This window comes from Mauremys mutica, chromosome 13 (genome assembly GCF_020497125.1).
Source record: "Mauremys mutica isolate MM-2020 ecotype Southern chromosome 13, ASM2049712v1, whole genome shotgun sequence".
NCBI classification, from domain to species: Eukaryota; Metazoa; Chordata; order Testudines; family Geoemydidae; genus Mauremys; species Mauremys mutica.
The window spans coordinates 5,455,363-5,474,623 of NC_059084.1; the positions used below are offsets into that span (position 1 = coordinate 5,455,363).

The 19,261-nt window shown below is 45.3% G+C and overlaps 1 protein-coding gene across 2 annotated transcripts in view; it reads left to right on the top strand.

Moving 5' to 3' along the window:
* MYT1 (myelin transcription factor 1) overlaps window positions 1–19,261 on the top strand; it is a 110,885-nt gene that overhangs the window by 47,414 nt on the left and 44,210 nt on the right. For both annotated transcript variants that reach the window (XM_044986652.1, XM_044986653.1), the window contains exons 3-7: window positions 8,871–8,925; window positions 11,267–11,297; window positions 15,202–15,264; window positions 16,248–16,495; window positions 17,622–18,494. In XM_044986652.1, coding sequence (XP_044842587.1) covers window positions 8,871–8,925; window positions 11,267–11,297; window positions 15,202–15,264; window positions 16,248–16,495; window positions 17,622–18,494 — 1,270 coding nt within the window. The remainder of the gene's footprint in view (window positions 1–8,870; window positions 8,926–11,266; window positions 11,298–15,201; window positions 15,265–16,247; window positions 16,496–17,621; window positions 18,495–19,261) is intronic.

Genomic DNA, 19,261 nt, shown 5'->3' on the forward strand with positions numbered 1-19,261 from the left:
TTACAGAAATCCAGGATAAAAGATTGTTGCAGTGCAGGGAAATGCCCAGCGGTTTTCATAGAGAGGCAAGGGAGATGGTTCTATTTTTTCAGTCTAAGTTAAAATAATAATACAAATCTGGGTAGCTTTCCAACTGGGTTATTAAGAACACTAGTGAGAAACCAAATGGAAATACCCTGTCAGTCTCCAGGACTGCCAACATGCTCTATATGACCTGAAATTTCATGTTAAAATGATCTGTCTAGAAGACTTCTCATTGATGAGGCAAAAACTAAAGGACAGTGGTTTCGTATAAGCCTCATGCATGTGAGCCTGAGAACACTGAGATCTCAGGATACTCACAGTTGGCACTGTCAGCTTAAGCCACCAGAGAAAGGTATAAGAGGGCTCAAAGGAGAACGCTTCCTTGTATTTTTGCACCTTGCTGGGAAATGTCACCCAAGAAAAAACGGTTTATTTTCTAGTCTAATGATCTTTAAAAACCTGACAGATGTTTGGGTTTGCATGACTCTCGTTCCACGCTGCTTTATGGGCTCTGGGTATGGGGAGAACTTTATTTCAGACAGGCCCACCGTTTCAAAAGTGCATGCCTGTGCGTGCATGTCTTCCAAAACTATTAGCCTCCATCTGAGCGTGCTATTGGAAATCCATCAAATCAGGAGGGCAGTGTGCCATGTAGAGGCTCTCCCCTTTCAGCACTCCACCAACAGGCCCCCCTGAGAATCCAGTAACCATTTAAAGGGGCTTTCATGGGCTATGGGGAAAGGCACATGCCATGCGGCTATGTCTCCTTCCCCCACATACACTAAATCTCACGTGTGTTGCATCCCCAGTGTACAGCAGAGGAATACATCAAGCTCCTGCTTGTAAGCTAGAATTGGAAGTCAGAAGGTGATGTTTTTATCTGACTCAAGCAGAGAGAAACCAATGATATGAAAATACTGGTGGGTTTTACAGATGGAGAAGAGAGTAAGAGAATTCTCTTTCCAAGCCAATGTTAGCACTGACGAGAGCTGGGTGAAATTTGTAAGACATCTTTTTTTCACCAAAAAATGCATATTCAGATTGACCACAACATTTCACCAAGTCACTAAATTGGTTTTTTGGGAAAAAAGAGCATGGGGGGAATAAATTTTGTTTAAAAGAGTCGAAATTTTTCATGTTGACCATTTCTAAATGAAATGTTTTGCTATTTTGATTCCAAATGCCCTTTTTGTTTTGAATTTGAAAGTAAAACCCCTCAAACTAAACGGTTCATTTTGAATGGAATGTTTTGTTGGACTTTTTGACTGTCGTTTTGCATATAAAATAGTCGTTGTGAGTTGACCCACAGTTACTTTTTGTTTGGTTATTTTTGGTGCAGCTGCTGCACCGAACAATCTGTTACTTGCACAATTCCAGTGCTCCCCTAGGATTTGAAACCATGTTACTCCACAATAGTATGTGTTTAATGTAAAATACTGGGCTAGAATATACAGAATTTAGAAAGTTTTAACTCTGCTTGACAAAACATGCTAAATGGGTAGGTAGTTGAAATATGGGATTGCTAATGCAAGCCGCGCCCTAACTCATTACTGCCCCACAGCAAATCTTATTGAAGAGCTCAAAAAGTCTATTTATCCTATTTTGATGAGTTCCCCAGTGCTGTAGCCATGTGAAGCTCTTATCAAGAAATAAAGGGTCTTATCCATGGGAAAATGTGAAAAGGATACATTGCAAAGCCAACTAATCCAGCCAGCCCATATAATACTTCCTCATTCCAGTACTTGCAACACCAGCAGGTCAAACTGTCAATATCCCTCTGCCTTTTCCACATGTGGTCATGTGATGGTCCATCCAAGCTCTATACTGTTGTTTCTTGTAGTAGCTGCAAAAGCAGTGGTGCCAATGGTGCTGTATGTGGGCAGGAAAGCTGGGTGGTTTGCCAAACCTCTCTTCCAAGTCCCAGTGGGATGCGTTTGCACCCAGACACTCTGTGCATGCTCCAGCCCTGGCCATTCAGAGTTCTGGTCTATTTTTCATCCTGTGTAAGTGATGTATGCATTCTCCTTTGAGGATCGAAGCCACTGTGTGTCTGCAAAAGAGCAAAGACCCAGAAGTCCCTCCTGCACTTTATGCAAAAGGTTGTTTGAAAATATGGGCCGCAGTGCATACTCCTTCCATCTCAAAGAGAGAGTCGGTAGTTCAGTCTCCATGGTGACTTAATCCACGGCCTGTCTTCTGAGTTTGCTAACAAGAATGGGTTCATTGGTGACTGGCTTTCTGAGTGATTAGGAGCATAAGTACGTTGCATACGCTGTGTATGAGGGTACCAATTTCTGGGCACTAGCAGTGCTTAACTGGCACCGTTATGAACAAGCTATCTAAGCTCCAGGCTACCTTTCCAGTCTACCTTCCCCAAAAGGGCAGGATTAAGACCTGAATTTTTGTCCCTCTGTATTTCAGTCCCTTTAAATTGAAGCTCTTCACACCAAAGCGAAGAAGTGCTTCCTGTTGTCCTTTTTAAAAAAAAAAAAAAAGTCGATACATTGCAAATGGCAAGGTGCTCTGGAAAAAGGAATACCACAGCTGTTAGCTCCATCAGTAGGAGTTAGCAGTTTGCAAGCAGCGCCCATTACGCTTTCCGCAGCCCTCTCTATTCTCTGCTTTTTGAATAATTTATCTGCAGGAAATCCAAATTGCCAAGGCCCCAGCAGAATGCTTGCCAATTTCTCTGGGAAAACTGACAAAAAAAAAAAAAGCTCTAGATTTCATTTCAGCTGAACATAGCCGCCTAGCAATCAAACATATTAGTTCTATTGTACAGCATGCATCGGAAGGCATTAGCGAGCTAGCTCAGAGCACAGCACATTTGAAAGGCTCATAAATGTAATGAAGTCCTGTTGACACCTGCTCCTCTCCACACTTAAATGTGAGCCATTGGTCCATGGGGAACCAGGGCTTTAAAAATAGAAATTATAGTAATTGTCTTCTGGGTTATTGGGAAGGTTGTAATAAACGTAGAGAATAACGCTCCGGCACCACAAGACTATAGCTGACAGGATGCATAAATTACTCCAGGTTTTGATATTTTCCAGCCCCCCTCACAAATGACATAAATCACTGGATGCTAGTGCTGCATTACCAGGGGGCGGAAGGGAGGGCTACGCGGGGAAATTTCATCTTGCTGATTTGAGGCATTTTCTTCAGAGGTGGCACCTCAGGGGGCTTTGTCATCTCCTGGCTTTTAGAAACTAAAATAAACACCTTAGTATGAAAAATACAGGTGCAAATCACACTTTCTGCCAGTTCAGTTCTTACAGTAAAGAAACACACACACACACACATTTTTTGAAAGGATACGTTCAAGAATTTAAGTAGAATTAGAGGAGGCATTTTGAGTCACACATTTAAATACAGCCTCTCCTGCTCCTCATTGAAGAACAGATCACGTGGTCAATAGCTGGCTCTTGTGCTGGGCTTTATTCCAATGAGGAGCCAGCATGCTTTGTTTTCATTATACACTATGCCAGCAGAGCAACAGAAAAGGGAAGCAGCACCATACTGCTCATTACAGTGCATGCTCCAGCTGCACTTTCCAGTTCTGTTCCCTTCCTTCTCCTTTTGAATGTATTTAACCAATGCTAGGATTCCACACACCCACTATTTAAACCATGGTTTTAGTTTTTCGAGCCACTTCATTTTGTTACATTGCAGAAGCTCATCACATGATGGCCAGCAGGACTTTGTTGAGATGAGAACACTTAGACAGGGACATTCTGTGCAGAAGTTAATTCACCTTTATTAGGACAAATTGGGTTTGAATGTTCTTGTTCTCTCTCTAAACCAGACATGTATGATAATCATGGGGATGGAAATGTATTATCTTCTCCCTCCTCCTCCATGCAACCGTTTTAAAGGGACACTAGAATCCCAATTCTCTGCACCACTTTGATTACGTTAAATATGTTTGGCTAGCCAGGAGTTCAGGTAATCAGGAGTCCAGGCATTGCAACAGAAGCAGAGTAATTCCACATTAATGCCTGTGTCAGGAGACAGATTGACAGCTCAGTGGAAAGGGAAGTCCGGCAGTCCTAATCAGGAATCCACTGTACCTCATCATAAACACTTACATCCATATTAAAAAAAAACTTGCTTGGTTCCTGCTCCGCTTGAGTCCATGAGAACAGACCTTTTCCTCTACATGGAGTTAATAGAAGATTAGGTTCCAAACTGATGTGTGTGGGGGGGATCTTGCTGGTTACTTCTTTATATATCTAGATTGGAGCAGGGCACAATCCTGCCTATATACAGAAGTTTCTAACTTCATACATCTCTTTGACCATCTTTAGGATGAGATGTAAAACTGAAGCCCTGCATGCTTTTGAAAGTTTTTTAAGATCCATTGGTGTGTTTCATAAGAGCCTATTCCTATTCTTTTAGTTTCTAGCTCCTCTTGTTATACTCTGCCTATTGAGATTGCTTGCGAGAGGGCGCTGGGGACTGCAGGTGCTGCTGTAATATAAATAATTATTTCTCCTCATCCTGCCTAAGCTGTTGCATGGTGCTGACTGTTCAACAGATGCCCCGTTGCACCCCAGAGGTGGCTGCATGGCAGCTTTCACTACTTCACGGTTTGTTGTGATGCTTAATTAATTAATGTGGAGCACTTTGAAGTCCCAAGTATTATTTATTCATGTTGTCATTCCCTACTGAGCATAATGTTTGATGCCCACAATCTAGAGGTCATCTGGATGCCTCCTTCCATCTGTGTAAAATTTCTCTGAGTGAAGGGAGAGGGATGCTATGAAGTGCACCAAGGAAAAAGCTACACAGAAGATGCTATTCATCATGCACGACAGCAACTTTATTGACTATAAAGACATATGAACAATACAACATGCCCTATGCTCTCATGCCAATAGATGGCGATGTTTATATACACTAACGCTCTACAAAAGTGCAGATGCCACTTTTATCGTTGTTTCATAATAGAGGGAATTCATTCAGGGCTGCACCGAGCAATCTCCAGAGCTTGTGGTTGTAGACAAATAAGCTATCTGTCCTATATCTTATTGCTCCCTCGAGCCCCTGCTTGCAGCCTGCCAACAATACCAGCCTTGATCATCTGCTTCTCCCCCAAGCATCTCTGTGCTGTCTCCCACAAGGCCCCTTGTGGGTAAGATAAAGCTCCAAGTCAAAATACAGCCACTGTCTTACCCGCCTTCAAAACCCTCCTCAAAACTCACTTCTGTTGCAATGCCCACACAAAACTGCCATCTGCTAGAAGCTGGGCAGATGGCGAGTTGCTCTTACAGGCGAGACAGTGCAGCCTAGTGGACAGTGAATTGGATTGGGCATCAGAAGACCTAGGTTTTATTTCTGGCTCTGCCATTGGCCTGGTGGATCACCTGAGGCAAGTCACTTCATCTCTCAGTGCCTCAGTTTCCCCATTTGGGTAATGGGATAATGACTTACCTCCTTTGAGATCTACTGATGGAAAGTGTTAAAAGAGATAGGAGTTATTATTATAACTGCTACTGATTGGCTGAGAACTGCACCCACAGCTGGGCTGTGCAAAAACATCCCCTTGCATTTGTTACCAGTCTTCCACCGTACTTTTTAGTCTTATCCACCTGGTATCTTTCATCTTGTAGCACGTAAGCTATTAGGGGTACAGGCTGTCATTTTACTGGACGTTTGTACAGCACCTTGCACAATAGGGCGCTGACCTGGTGGAGACTTCTAGGCGCTACACCAATATAAATGTTAAATAATAATAAAAATGCCTGTGCAGATCCCAGTGACCTAATAAAATGTTGACACATACATGTTAAATAATACTCCTAAAAAGCACATGGAAAGAGTTGCATGGCACCTTGCTGATTTTTTTTTTCCAGACATGAGCCCCGCTATGTCTGAAGCAGTGGTGGAATGGCCACATGACCCAGAGAGGGCATGAAATGCCAGAAATGTGGAGGTTGCATTCAGATAAAGTTCTAAAAGTTTGATGCTAATCAGAACCTCATCCAAAACTCACTGAGGCTTAGTCTTCACTGCCAAACAATGGGTACTGCTTTGCATCAAGACAGCTAATGCCATGTAAAATCCTTGTGGAAACAAGGCACAAATAGTTATTATATCAAGGTAGTTAGGTGAGGTCAACCCTACAGCTAGGGTGAACATAAGAACATAACATAAGAATGGCCATACTGGGTCAGACCAAAGGTCCATCCAGCCCAGTATCCTGTCTGCCGACAGTGGCCAATGCCAGGTGCTCCAGAGGGAGTGGACCTAACAGGTAATGATCAAGTGATCTCTCTCTTGCCATCCATCTCCACCCTCTGACAAACAGAGGCTAGGGACACCATTCCTTACCCATCCTGGCTAATAGCCATTAATGGACTTAACCTCCATGTTAAGGGTGAACAGATATCCCGATATTATCAGGACCATCCCAATATTAGGGGCTTTGTCTTCTATAGGCAATTATTCCTTCCCCCTCCTGAAAAACAGTATCCCAATTTTTCACACTTGCTATCTCTTCACCCTATCTACACCCTACCCAACTCGGGATTGACCTCAGCTGGCTACATACAGGTAAAAACTATGGTGCCCTGTCTCCATTAGGGTTTCACACCAACTTAGCTGTCTCTCTGGAAAAGCACACGTTTTTCAGTCAAGGCATAGCCTTGTCTCCAAACCTGGGCCTACTGAAGTCAATGGGACTGCTCCATGTGGGTAAAGGTAAGCGTGTAGGCTTGCAGGATTGAGACCCTAGTCTGTTAATCTCCCGGGAGTGGATTGGCTCGCAATATTCCCAGGAGAGACTGGTTCACGTCGGTCTTGGGTAGTGCAGTACAGCCCTCTTTGCAGGTGTGCCAACAATCCTGGGGGACGTGAAAGCAGGAAGCACAAAGGTGCATGTGTGTGCAAATGTTTTTCCAAGTACAGAGAGGAATTAATTCAGGGAAGTCCTATGGCCGGCAGGATACATAGACTTGGCAGAATTTGGTTTTTATTTTTGTATCATTTTGATGGATAATATTGATATTTGTTTACTTTTAAGGCTCTTTTTTAATTTTGATCAATTTAAATGTTCCGAGTTGGGCAAAATAATGGGGCTTCAGGATTTTTTTTTTCTATTTTTATTGATTCAAATTTTCACTGTTGTGGGAAGTTATGGGAGATGAGACACTAGGGGGGTCTGACACTAATTATTCAATGACAGTAGACACTGAGATGCCAAAAGTTAAAGCTTTATAACCATTAAAACACAAGTTGTCAACATGACGTGTGAAAATATACAAAGTAAATATCTTGAAATCAAACTCCAAGTTCTCAAGCAGCATTTTTCTTACTTTGCCTATCAGTGAATTTCAATGATCATCAATAGGAAATATTTTGTCATCGGTTTGTGTGTGTATGATGAAATCAACGTTTACCAATAAAAATCCAATCCTTCCAAGCTGAGGCATCCAGGAGGTCAGAAGAGATGGTCACCCTAGTCCCTTCTGTCCTTAGAATGTATTACATTTTTCTGAAGTTAACTGAATTTCTTGTCATTCATAAAAGGGTTGATTTGAGTTTGGGGGAAAGGTTCTGATATCCCCTAGTTACCATGTCTGCTAATACAGCATGATGGTTGTTTGTGCAGGGAAAATGTCTTTGTATCTTAGTCCAGCGATTACAGAACTAGATGGAGTTTTGAAGACCTCTGGGTAACTTTTCCCCTGTGCAGAGGACCAACACAAGCCCTCTTCACCTCTTAAGTCTCATTAAAACCCTTAAAATGGGGTTTAATGATACTTCCAGGGTGCATAGACCTGGAGCTGGGCTTGTGCAGAGGGGAAAATTTCACCCATTATGATTTTACTCCATTCTAAAGTTCATCTGGTCATGCTGAAGTTCATCTGGTCCCTCAAGGCTGTTGCTATTTTCCTTCATGCATTCAGCTGGGAAAAGAAGTTGGTAGGTTTTTTGAATACAGATTTAGGACCTCATCCTGTGATTTGGCATCACCTTCCACTCTCACTGCCTTCAAAGATTCCTGAGGTGCTGAGTACCTTGCAGGCTTGGGCCCCTTTGCATAAAACAAATGCCGCATCTTGACAAGCCTGGCTCAGATGAGTAATCTTTGCTCTTGGGAGCAGCTTCCAATAACATCTATGGAAAATCATTGCTCACAGGAGTAAAACTTTGCAGGGTCTGGCTCCAAAATGATGTCCTTATAAAGTCCTTTTCTCCACCTCCCCCCCAGGATGAAAACATGCAAGTTGTTTTATACTTGAAGGGGCAAACACTCAGCTGGTTCAGGGAAGTCAGTGGAACAATGCCATTTTGCACCAGCAGGTGCTCAACCCCTAAAAAGCAATGTCTGCAAAACAAAGCCAGCTATTTACTTGGTGGGGCAGAATATCATATCCATTCTCCCACTGAGCAGCACCTATCTTAGAAGTCCTATTGACTTCAGTGAGATCATTTGTGGTTTAAAATACTATTTGATGATCATCAGGGTATCACAAGCTGACCATACAGAAATACTTTGGGTGAAATTCTGGACCCATCAAAATCAATGGCAAAATTCCCACTGACTTCAATAAGGCCATATTTTCAGCCATTTGGTCCATAGAGCAAGAGAAATGCTACGTTCCTATTGGGTGAAGTCTTCATATTATAGGGAAAAGACAAATCAGGACTCCTCCCCTTAGAGTCAACCCAGCAAAGTTAGTCTGGCCTTAATTTTAAAAGTAATACAATCAGTGTCTTTCTCAAAAAGCCATTACAGCCTCCCCAGCTCCAGGCATTTATATTGGGTAACTGTTTCCAATACATCCTATGTGACTGAGACTTTTTTTTTAAATGCTAATTTTGTCGCTGTTTGATTCCAGATGAGTTTAGAAAATGATGATAAGAGAGCACGCACACGATCAAAGTCTATCAGAGGTGAGCCGTTTATTCTCCTCCTGTGTGGAATTACATACATTGGCTAAATCTGAGGTTAATGTGCTCCGGTTTTTCCAAGCAGGCTCTCCTTTCAGACCCAGAATCTCATTCTTTCAAGTTTTTAAAACACTGCTTCCCTGCCTCCCCCCAGCCCAGGAGATCTGTTCACAAAAACAGCTCTAGCAACAAACACTTACACCCCACATAGTATTTAACCTTCCCTCCTCCCCCCTGCAAAAAAAAAATCCCTTCCATGCTTAGTTCTATAGGAATCGTGATAGCTTCAGATCACTTCCAGAGGCTTTCATCATGTATGCTCTGCTAGAGGCTTTGAAGTTGAACATCTGAGAGTGCCTGGCAGAGGTTGTACATGCTGCAGAAGCAAACAGGCCATCTCATGGCAGGGACTTGAGGACAAATGACTTGTTAATTTAAAGCTTGATTGCTATTTATTTTCCAGCTTTACAAAAAAAACTGTATATTTCATCCTCTAGATGCCTCTTCCCCGCAAAGAAGGAAGGTGCTGTAATCTATATTGCAGTGTGTAAAGTCATATCCAGATCATTGGTACCCTGTGTAATGATTACAGATCAACCTCTGAATTTATTTTTTCTCTTTTCTGTGTGTATGGATCTGATGCATTTCAAAGGTCACTGAAAGTGAGGAACTAATAGCACTGGTTAAAATGAAGGGTGATGTGTGAAGGTATTATGCAACTTCATCCACACAGCTGGGCCATTGTGCCTCACTCCATGCTGACCTACATCATTCTCCTTCTAGGCATTTGCATTGCTCAAAAATCAGATACAGCCAGTTGTGCTGAATGGTGCCACATTATGTGGTAGTTTTTGTAAGATATGTAATGCTCATTAGGGATTATAATGAGACCAGCCTGATTGTGCTTATTTTCCCACCTTAAACCTGCCTTAAACACATTTAAAGCCAGGTCTCCCTATGTGAAAAGGTAATTTCTTGGATACACCATGCTACGTACTGTTTCCTCCAGTTTGTTGAAGTTTGTGAGTCACTCCATTGAGATTTGCATCCCCCAGAAACCCAATTAGCTCAAACAAATTGAGCAGCTGTGTTATGCCTTCTACCCTGCGCTGTGCCACATAGCATTTTTTTTCTTCTTTTTTTCCCTGGCTGTTTGGATTCCTGGCTGGACATCAGGTTTTCAGTAAAGATACAGTAATGCCATCTGTATCATTCAGAAATGAAGACTCATCCCTAAAAATCTAGATCGGGGTGGGCAAACTTTTTGGCCCAAGGGCCACGTTGGGGTTGCAAAACTGTATGGAGGGCAGGGTAGGGAAGGCTAGGCCTCCCCAAACAGCCTGCCCCCCAATCTGCCCCCTCCCACTTCCCGCCCCCTGGCTGCCCTCCTCAGAACCCCCAACTCATCCAACCCCCCCTGCTCCTTGTCCCCTAACGGCCCCCTCCCAGGACTCCCCCATCCCTAACCACCCCCCAAGACCCCACCCCCTATCCAACTGCCCTGTTTCCCATCCCCTGACTGCCACTCTGACCCCTATCCACAGTCCCGCCCCCGACAGTCCCCCCCAGACTCCCACATTTATCCAACCCCCACTCATTCCCTGTCCCCTGTGGGGGAAGGAGGGACAGTGGGGGGGGGGGGATAGCCTCCCCGACTATGGTGACCAGACAGCAAGTGTGAAAAATCAGGACGGGGGTGGGGAGTAATAGGAGCCTATATAAGAAAAAGCCCCAAATATTGGGACTCTCCCTATAAAATCAGGACATCTGGTCACCCTATCCCTGTCTGGGAGCTCAGGGGCCAGGCAGGACAGTCCCACGGGCCGGATGTGGCCCGTAGTTTGCCCACCTCTGATCTAGAGCCTGTGCTATCATTACAAAAGGGATTAAAATGAGAAACTAGAAAAATGCAATATTTTAAATGCATATGAACTGCCAAAAAACTGAAGAGACATGAGAGAACTCAGTCAGTTCCTTTACCGATAGAGGTCCAGATTCTGAGCTGGTTTAAACCAATGTCACTCCATTGATTTCAATATGGCCACACTAGTTTAAAGCAGCTAAGAATCTGGCTCAGCGTGTGTGTGTGTGTTTGTGTCTACATAGAGATGTAGGCCCTTACCCTGAAAACACGACATGCCTAATTGTAACATGCTTAAAGTTTAGCATGTGTGTAAGTGTTAGCAGGCTGAGGGCTGCAGAGAGTTTATGCTTTGCTGTTTACTAGGTAGCCTTGCCTATTCTATGTTCTAGGATGGCTTAGCTCAGCGGTGGCAGAGGGATCTGTGTTTTTACTCACGACTTTGTGTTTCTTTCCACTTTTGTTTCCTGTTCCTCTGCTCAGTGCCCACGGAACTCATAGGACAGGAGGTGAGGTAAGAAATGTTTCTTCTCAGCCCCATAACTTGGGGAGGGGGAGGGGATTCTGGCACATTCCAGAGGGAAATAAAAGCTGTGGAAAGCATGAGATGGGGCAAATCTATTACCAGGCCCAACCCTAACTCCTCCTGCAGCCTCTTCTTCTGCCCCTCCCACTTGGCGGGTCCCATTTTATGGCTATCGGGAAGACAAATGAGCAGGATTTTAGCTGTGTTACAGTTCCTTGTACATCATGTAGCCAGACCTTGGCCCTGGATAAGTCCCCTTTGCACCAGCCCAGAGCGCACAGGGACCCCAGGAGGGTAGTTATAGCAGATTGAAACAGGAGGGGAGAGTTCTCATTGACCCAGCGTAAGGGGAGCTGTAAGGGAACACGGCTTCCCCACGCCAGGCAGAAGAGAGGGAGCTGCCCTCTGCACTTCCCCATTCCCACTTTCTTTCATGGCGGGGAATCTGGCTTTTCCCATTCACTGCCTCCTCCACGCAAGCTGGGCTGAGGGCGGGAGGCGGCCGGATAGGGATGAGAAGGAGCAATCTTTGGCTGGCAGGGAAGCCCCTCGGGGACTGTTCCAGCTGGTGTTAATTAGAGCAGCCCTGTGACTGCCCCACTCCATCCCATAGCCAGTCCCAGGAGCAGAGGAGGTGAAACAATGCTCAGGGTCTCCTCTCTCTGGGCTGCACCAAGGGCGAGCTCAGCCTAGGATCCAGTCCCCAGAGGGAACTGCAGCCTTAACTAATGGCACTTGAAAAAGTATCGTTATGTACAATGGTTAACAGCAAACCTCCCCTTCTGTCTCGGGTGTCCTCCCCCTGCTGCCATTCCTGGATCATTCACTGGTTCCCTTTCCCTCTCGTCACTTTGGTCCTCCTCCCTTGTCCATGTTCCTGGTCTCTATCTCTCCTTCCATCCTCTCCCCTGCCTTACAGGATGGATTTTAAATTTATTTAGCCCCACGGGTACAGGATAAGATTTTCCATCGGTACAGATCTGATGCCCACACTCCGACCCGTCAGCCTGGCCATCCCATAGCCCGATACCTGAGATGTTCAGGCGGTCCTGTTGTTCATTTGGTGTGGCTTGCATGCCAGCAACAGCAAGAGGAAAAAACTGGAGCAAACCTTTGCAGTCTTACAAAGCTTTTTATTATAAATCACAGGCTCCTGGATCTCTCAGATCTCTGTAAAACTGACATAAGTGCTTATGCAAGAGGAGGATTCACTAACCTGGGCCTGTGCTAATGGCAGGGGCTGCATTTCCTAGTGGCCTCTATTAGAAAGCTTTCCATGTCAAAGAGTAATTGGACCTTAACTGTCCTAATTTCGTAGCGTTTCTGCTCCTACGCTCTGCTATGAGTCCTGAGAGACTAGCATGGGGGATGCTGGGCATTACACTTCCCTAACTTTTATTGCTGAATACTTGAGTGGAGGTGGTAATTGAAGCAGGTGACATATTTCAGGGGCAGCACAGAGTGCTCCACGCAGCCATCTCTGCAGCTGTCACCTAATTGCCTGATTAACTGGACGATTAATCGACTAATTGGAAGCTAGGCGTCATCTGCATGACAATAAGAAGGCTTTTGTAAAAGTATTAAAGCTGTTGAGAAAGAGAGAGAGAGAGAAATTGGTGAATGTTGCAAAGAAGGGGGAACCATTAACAAACCACGGAGCCCTTTGCCACTCGTGACCCCTGCCAAGATGTAAGAAATTTCCATCTCTAAGGATTTCACAAATCAAAGTCCTAGACTGAGATAAAATGACCTGGCGTTCCAGAAAGCACTGAGCGCCCACCCTCTGAATGTTGGACACCTGGGAAGTTGTCTAAAGCGAGGCACCAAAAAATGGGCCACCTAAAATCACTAGTCACTTTAGATACATTCGGCTCAGAGCCTCTGGGCTATTCTCTTTTTTTTTTTTAACCACAGGCTGTAATTTACTGCCTTAAAAAAGGGAATCAACCTTAACCGATTTAGCCAAGTTTAGAAATGCCCATAACATCTTCATCAGAGCTGTTCTTGTTCCACACTAAATAAGCCTTTTTATTTTTTCAGGCAAGTCATTGCTAGCACAACCACGGCTCCGTGTCTCTGTGTGCAGTCACTTAGAGCGTGTCTGGGGCTGTTCAGAACAGAGCAATCTCTGTCATGACTGAAGGCAATTAAAATTAAATAGACTTTAAGATCATCAGTAAAAGGGAAGGGGACCCTCTTCCAATTATGCACATTAGCCTGGAGAGATCTTCTTATGTATGATCTCGAGCATGTCACTTGGAAGAATCCTCTGAGCTGCCACTTCCACTCATCTGAGGAACCCCGTGAAAGGGGCAGTTTGGTTTGAGCGTATGCACCGTACAAAGGCTAGGAGGCTAAAGAGAACGCGGTGCAGCCTCCCAGTTGATCGCGTGAGTTAAAGGAGAATCATCAGCTCAGATATAAAGCAGGTCACAGGTCAGCTTATTGCAAAAGGCAGCCAGTGTTACAAGGACACGGAGCAGGACCAGGAGGGTTTTGAGACGAGATAGGTCTAGGGCCTCGCTGGGAGTTCAAATGTTTGAGTCTCTGGCTTCAGCTTTCCTTCCAGTCTGCAAGCTCCCAACCACAAAACAAACAGGGCAGTGCTGCTGTTCTCTAGGGCTCCCTGCCCTGAATTCTGGTCAGCAAAGCGTGGCACCACGTCAGCTTCCGTCTGGACCTTGGCCAGGCGTTAACCCTAACAACCTCAGCACTGCCTGGCTCAGCCGGGCTAGTTCATAGGGACACCCGCGGGGGAAGAGGGGAGGGAGGATCCTGAAGGAGTTGCTGCAGTTTCAGCAGCCAGCAGGGGGCAAGGGCCTGGCACAGGCCACGCTGCACATGCAGAGCAGGACCTGGGTGCTGGCCGCAGCCCCACTCCCCGCCGCATCGTGCACGGACGCTAGTTACGAGATCACTGTGCGTGCGGCTGCATGTGCACCCAGCCAGCCCCCCCCCGACCCGGCAAATTGCATCTCGTGACCGGCAACTGGCAAGAGAGTTGAGAAACCAGCCACCCCAGTCAAAAAGTGGTCAAGCCACGTCCCGGGTGGCCCCCCTGGCTTTGCAGCCTATGGCAATAGCCAAAGCCTAATGTCCATCCGCCAGGCGAACTGGCAGAAGCTGCTTTTCAGCCTCTGGAGCCCCTATAATTCCTGAGGCTGGTCTGTCTGTAGGGGTGACGTTTACCTGTGCAGCGGCGCAGGGCAAAGCAGCATGCACCACTTCAGCCTGTGCTCAGGGCTTTAGAGGGCACACACAGTGCCTAGGCTTTCTGGAGCCCTCTGCGCTGAGGCTGTCGCTTCAGCTGAGCAGAAGCCAGGGCAGGGGAGCTAGTGAATTTTGTCCAACATGCTCTGACTCCTGACACCAAAGGCCTGGCTCCCCATGTCCATTCCTCAACCTGGCCTTCTCAACAGGTCTCCCATTCCTAGCATCCTCAAACAATGCTTGTCTGACAAGCCATAAAATGAAATTTAAAAAAACATGATTTATTTTGTGCACTAGTAAAAAAAAAAAAGAGAGAGAGAGAGAAAACTAAACAGTGGCAGTAGGAGGCAGGGTACGGTAGTTGTCTGGTCTTTAAAGGCTTGCTTTTACACATGCAAATCTTTAATTAAACATACTCATAAAACTATAATGAACCGTTCATTTAATTAAATGGGGTGACTCATTTCATTAATTTTTAGCAAACTGCAAAGCCGCCATCCTGCCCTCCTTGCTTGGAATTCAAAGGGATGAAATGAACTATTTAAAGGAAATTATCTTCCCTTTTGCAGTTTTTGTTCCTTCTGCACAGCTTCTTTTTAACTCTCCACAGTTTATATACTTTAATTAAAGCGCATTCTCCAAGTCATCATTGTTCTTGTTGCTTGGTTGTTTCCCCCACAAGCTGCCCTACCCCAGGATGTAATGGCTCAGGACACATCCGTGGAAAGTATGCAAGACACAGAAGGTAAGATTTGGTCCGGAGGATTTCCAGTCTAAGGAACCTGAATGCCAGTGGTAGAGAGATGTAAGAATCAAGACAAACTGACCCTGATCCAGATCCATTGACTACAATGGGAGTTGGATTAGGTCCTAAACGAGCTTCCCCAAACTCATGGTCGACGCAGAAAAGAGGAGGCTGTGTCGCTATACAATGAGTTTATTAATTCTGCTGAGATGTCTTCAGGCTGAGGACTTGGTCTGCTTGCGACTTGCATGCATGGTGAAGGGGAGTGGGGTGGGAAAATCACACTTTATTGCCTGCCTTGGAGTCCATTCTTCTGCTAACAGATTTTTCATCAGTGCATTATACTGTGCAGATCTGGACTCCTGGTGCCCATGAGTTAAATATGCCACAATGGCTGGACCTAAATACCAGTTCTAGTTTTATAGCTAGAAGCAACCAACAGCCTTTAGTATCCAACAATGTCCAGGTTAGAAACAACTGGGCCTAGCGTGAATTGTGATGTTAGATGTAAGATGTGATAGGACTAAATGTTTTTACTGGGTCAGGCAAACTCCCAGTGATCTCTGAGCAAAAACTTGAGTATAGGCATCAGGAGCTGGCCCATTAGGGTGACCAGGTGTCCCGATTTTATAGGGACAGTCCCGATTTTGGGGTCTTTGTCTTATATAGGCTCCTATTACCCCCCGCCCCCTGTTCCGATTTTTCACTCTTGCTGTCTGGTCACCCTATGGCCCATTCATACTTGAGTTTATTTAGAGAAGAGTGAATAAGAATGAAGGCCAGATCTTCTGCTTGCTCAACAAAGCTAGGACAATGTAAACCAGCTGAAGATCTGGCCCAGCCTATGCACTGCCCAAAGTTGACCCGTTTCTCTTCAGTCCTTAAAGGACTCTTTTACCCCTTGCTTCATTGAATAAAGCATCCATTTCTGAGGTCTTTCTCAGACATGCCTCCTTCATGCAATGAGTCCTCTTTCCCTCCAGTTTACAAAGCTGCCCTCTAGCAAAGAAGAGGAAACTTCAGGATGCTGAGGCCGAGCACCTGGTGTCAAAGAGAAAATCCCATCCCCTGAAGCTGGCCCTTGACGAAGGCTACAACGTGGACAGCGATGGGAGCGAGGAGACGGAGGTGAAGGAGGAGTCTGTCACTGACGAATCAGAGGGGACTTTGGAGGAGGAAGAGGCAGAGACGATAGAACAGGAGGAGACCCCCAGCCCTGAGCCAGCGGAAGGTGCTTTATCATTATTGATTGCAGAGCTTATTTTACAGATGGAAAAAGGGCAGTGAGTGTTAATAATGAAGAGTTATAGTGCCTCTAAATTATGTATAGGATGGGTTCTTCCATTATTATATTCAGTGGAAGAACAACAGAAAAACCCTGTTTAATCTGAGAAGGGCTGTTCCTGGCTATGCTGGTCACAGACTGTCTCCAACATCTTAAAAATAAGAGCTTTCCCATCAGTGACGATTCCTGGGGAAGGAACTATGGAGAGTATAAAAGCATTTCTCTGTGTGGCTTAATAGGTAAAGCAATGGGAAAGGCACCCTGGAGTCTTGGAGCCTGATCCAGAGACAGGTTGTGAGCTTTTCTGTTGTCTTCAACCTGTGGAACTCATTGCTGGAGGATATAACAGGGTTCAAAAAAGAACTAGATATGTTCATGGAGGATAGATCCATCAATTACTATTAGCCAGACTGGTCAGGGATGGTGTCCCTAGGCTCTGTTTGCCAGAAGCTGGGAACGGGGATGGATCACTTGATGATTCCCTGTTCTGTTCATTCCCTCTGGTACACCTGGAATTGGCCACTGTCGGAAAACAGGATACTGGGCTAGATGGACCTTTGATCTGACCCAGGATGAGTGTTCTTATGCTCAGTGGTCACAGAGTAAGGCCCCTAGGCCCAAATTCATGCCAGTCTCATTGGCTTTGGGAGGAGGTATCTGTGCGTAACCCGGGCAGAGTTTTGGCCCTGGGACCTTAGCCTTCTCCCTTATCTCTTTCCTTCTAAATGTATTTGTGTATCATGGATCCCTGTTTATTGAGGCAGTTTGCATCAGCCTCCAATGGGGTGCTCTTTACCATGAAAACATCACCTTGGGCTAGTGCAGGCAATGTGCAAAAATGTGTAGCTGATGGTTTCTGATGGCTCAGTGGAGGAAATAGATCTCTGAAGGTGTTAGCTTATCAGTGGGAATAAGTTAAAAATGGAAATCCCTTTTTATACCTGCCATTACTAAATGCAATAAATCAGGCTTCACCCAGGGCGTAACAGCAAGACTTGGGGTTCAGTTAAGCTGAAAGGAGACAAAGAGCTCTTTATGAGCTTATAACATTTTTCCATCTTCCTTTTTGCAGTAAGAAGCCCAGCAAAATCATCACGCTATGGACAAAACGCAGCTACCAGTACACCTGGCCCTAGCAAGGCCAATTACAGCAGCTATCAAGAAATCATTGCCAACTCTCTCCTAAATCTAGGCCAAATAGCAGAAGAAACCCTTGCAATAGAGGGACAGATGCCTGAAAATGAACTGCAGGTCTCCAAGCCTCCTGTTAATGTTGTGCACCTGGTCCATGAAGGGGTGGAAGAAGAGGTGGTCGAGGAGGAATGTGACAAGGAAATTATCATCCAAACTGAGGATGCGGAGGAAGTCATTGAGGTCACTAGCGAACGTAGCAGTGAATTGTGTCCAGAGCATCGGGACAATATGAACTGTGAGGAGTCCTGCAAGTTGCAAAAGGCCATGCAAGCAGAAGCAGAAGAGGAGGAGGATGACGAGGAGGAAGAGGAGGAGGAGGAGGAGGAGGAGGAGGAAGAGGAAGAAGAAGAGGAGGAGGAGGAGGAGGAAGAGGAAGAAGAGGAGGAGCTGGCACCTGAAGTCATCTGTGAAGAAACTCCTCAGACGTCTCGGGACTCCCAGAAAACCCACTGTGAAGGGCGGTTCAGCCCAAAACCTGAGTACTCGGTCATCGTGGAGGTCAGGTCAGACGACGACAAAGATGACGATGCTCGCTCCCAGAAATCCACCGTGACCGATGAGTCTGAAATGTACGACATGATGACCAGAGGGAACCTGGGGCTGCTGGAGCAGGCCATTGCGCTCAAAGCCGAGCAGGTTAAGATCATGAGGGAGCCCAGCCGCCTGCCAGGGGAGCATGTAAAGCATTTCCAGGTGGACGAAAAACAAAACAAACCTTTGGACACTATCAGAAAAAACTACTACAGCAAAGGTGGAGTATCTGAACAAGCTTCCATGAACCATCTTCCTCCCCAACAGCTTTGCACTGTGAAAGAATCTGAGCTTCACTGCTAAGTGTCCCATGAAAACTAGCTGGTTGTAGATTTTCAAGCTCGGTTAGGTGATTGAGCGGCAAGTCCCCTAGTTGGCTTTGAAAATCTCAACCTGTACCTCTAAGACAGAAATGGGAAAAGCAATGCAGAGTGGATAATCCGGGAGACTATTTATATTTATTGTATTTCTTTCCATTTATTAAAATGTTCCCACCCAGTCTTTTGGCTATAAAGTCTTCCCAGTGACAATTAAGACCAAAATCCATAAGCTAGGACCCTCCAAAATAAACTCAGAACAAAAACTCTCCCACCAGTGCCACCCTTCTGGTTATTCTTCCCATTCCAGAAAAAGCCTGTGAGACCAGATGCTATGGACCTTGTAGCCTGATTTTAAGGGCATTTGGGCTCTGGTGCCATATTTTACTTGAGCAATAGATAAGTAGAAGCCTTCTCCATGGGGCCATGATGTACGTGTTGAATGGACACATGGAGAAAGTGCCATCAATATCCTCAATCCATCAGTTTCATCAGAATCTTTAATCAGCACCAGTTTACTTTTAAATAGATTTTTGAACTAAAACTACAAAGGAAAGCTGTTGACAGGAACCACCTGATTCCATGCACGCCTCTCGTACTGAGAGTTTGTTATGCTCTTTCCTAGCATAGGGCAGGAAAGTGGTGATGGTGGGGAATATTTGCAAATGTT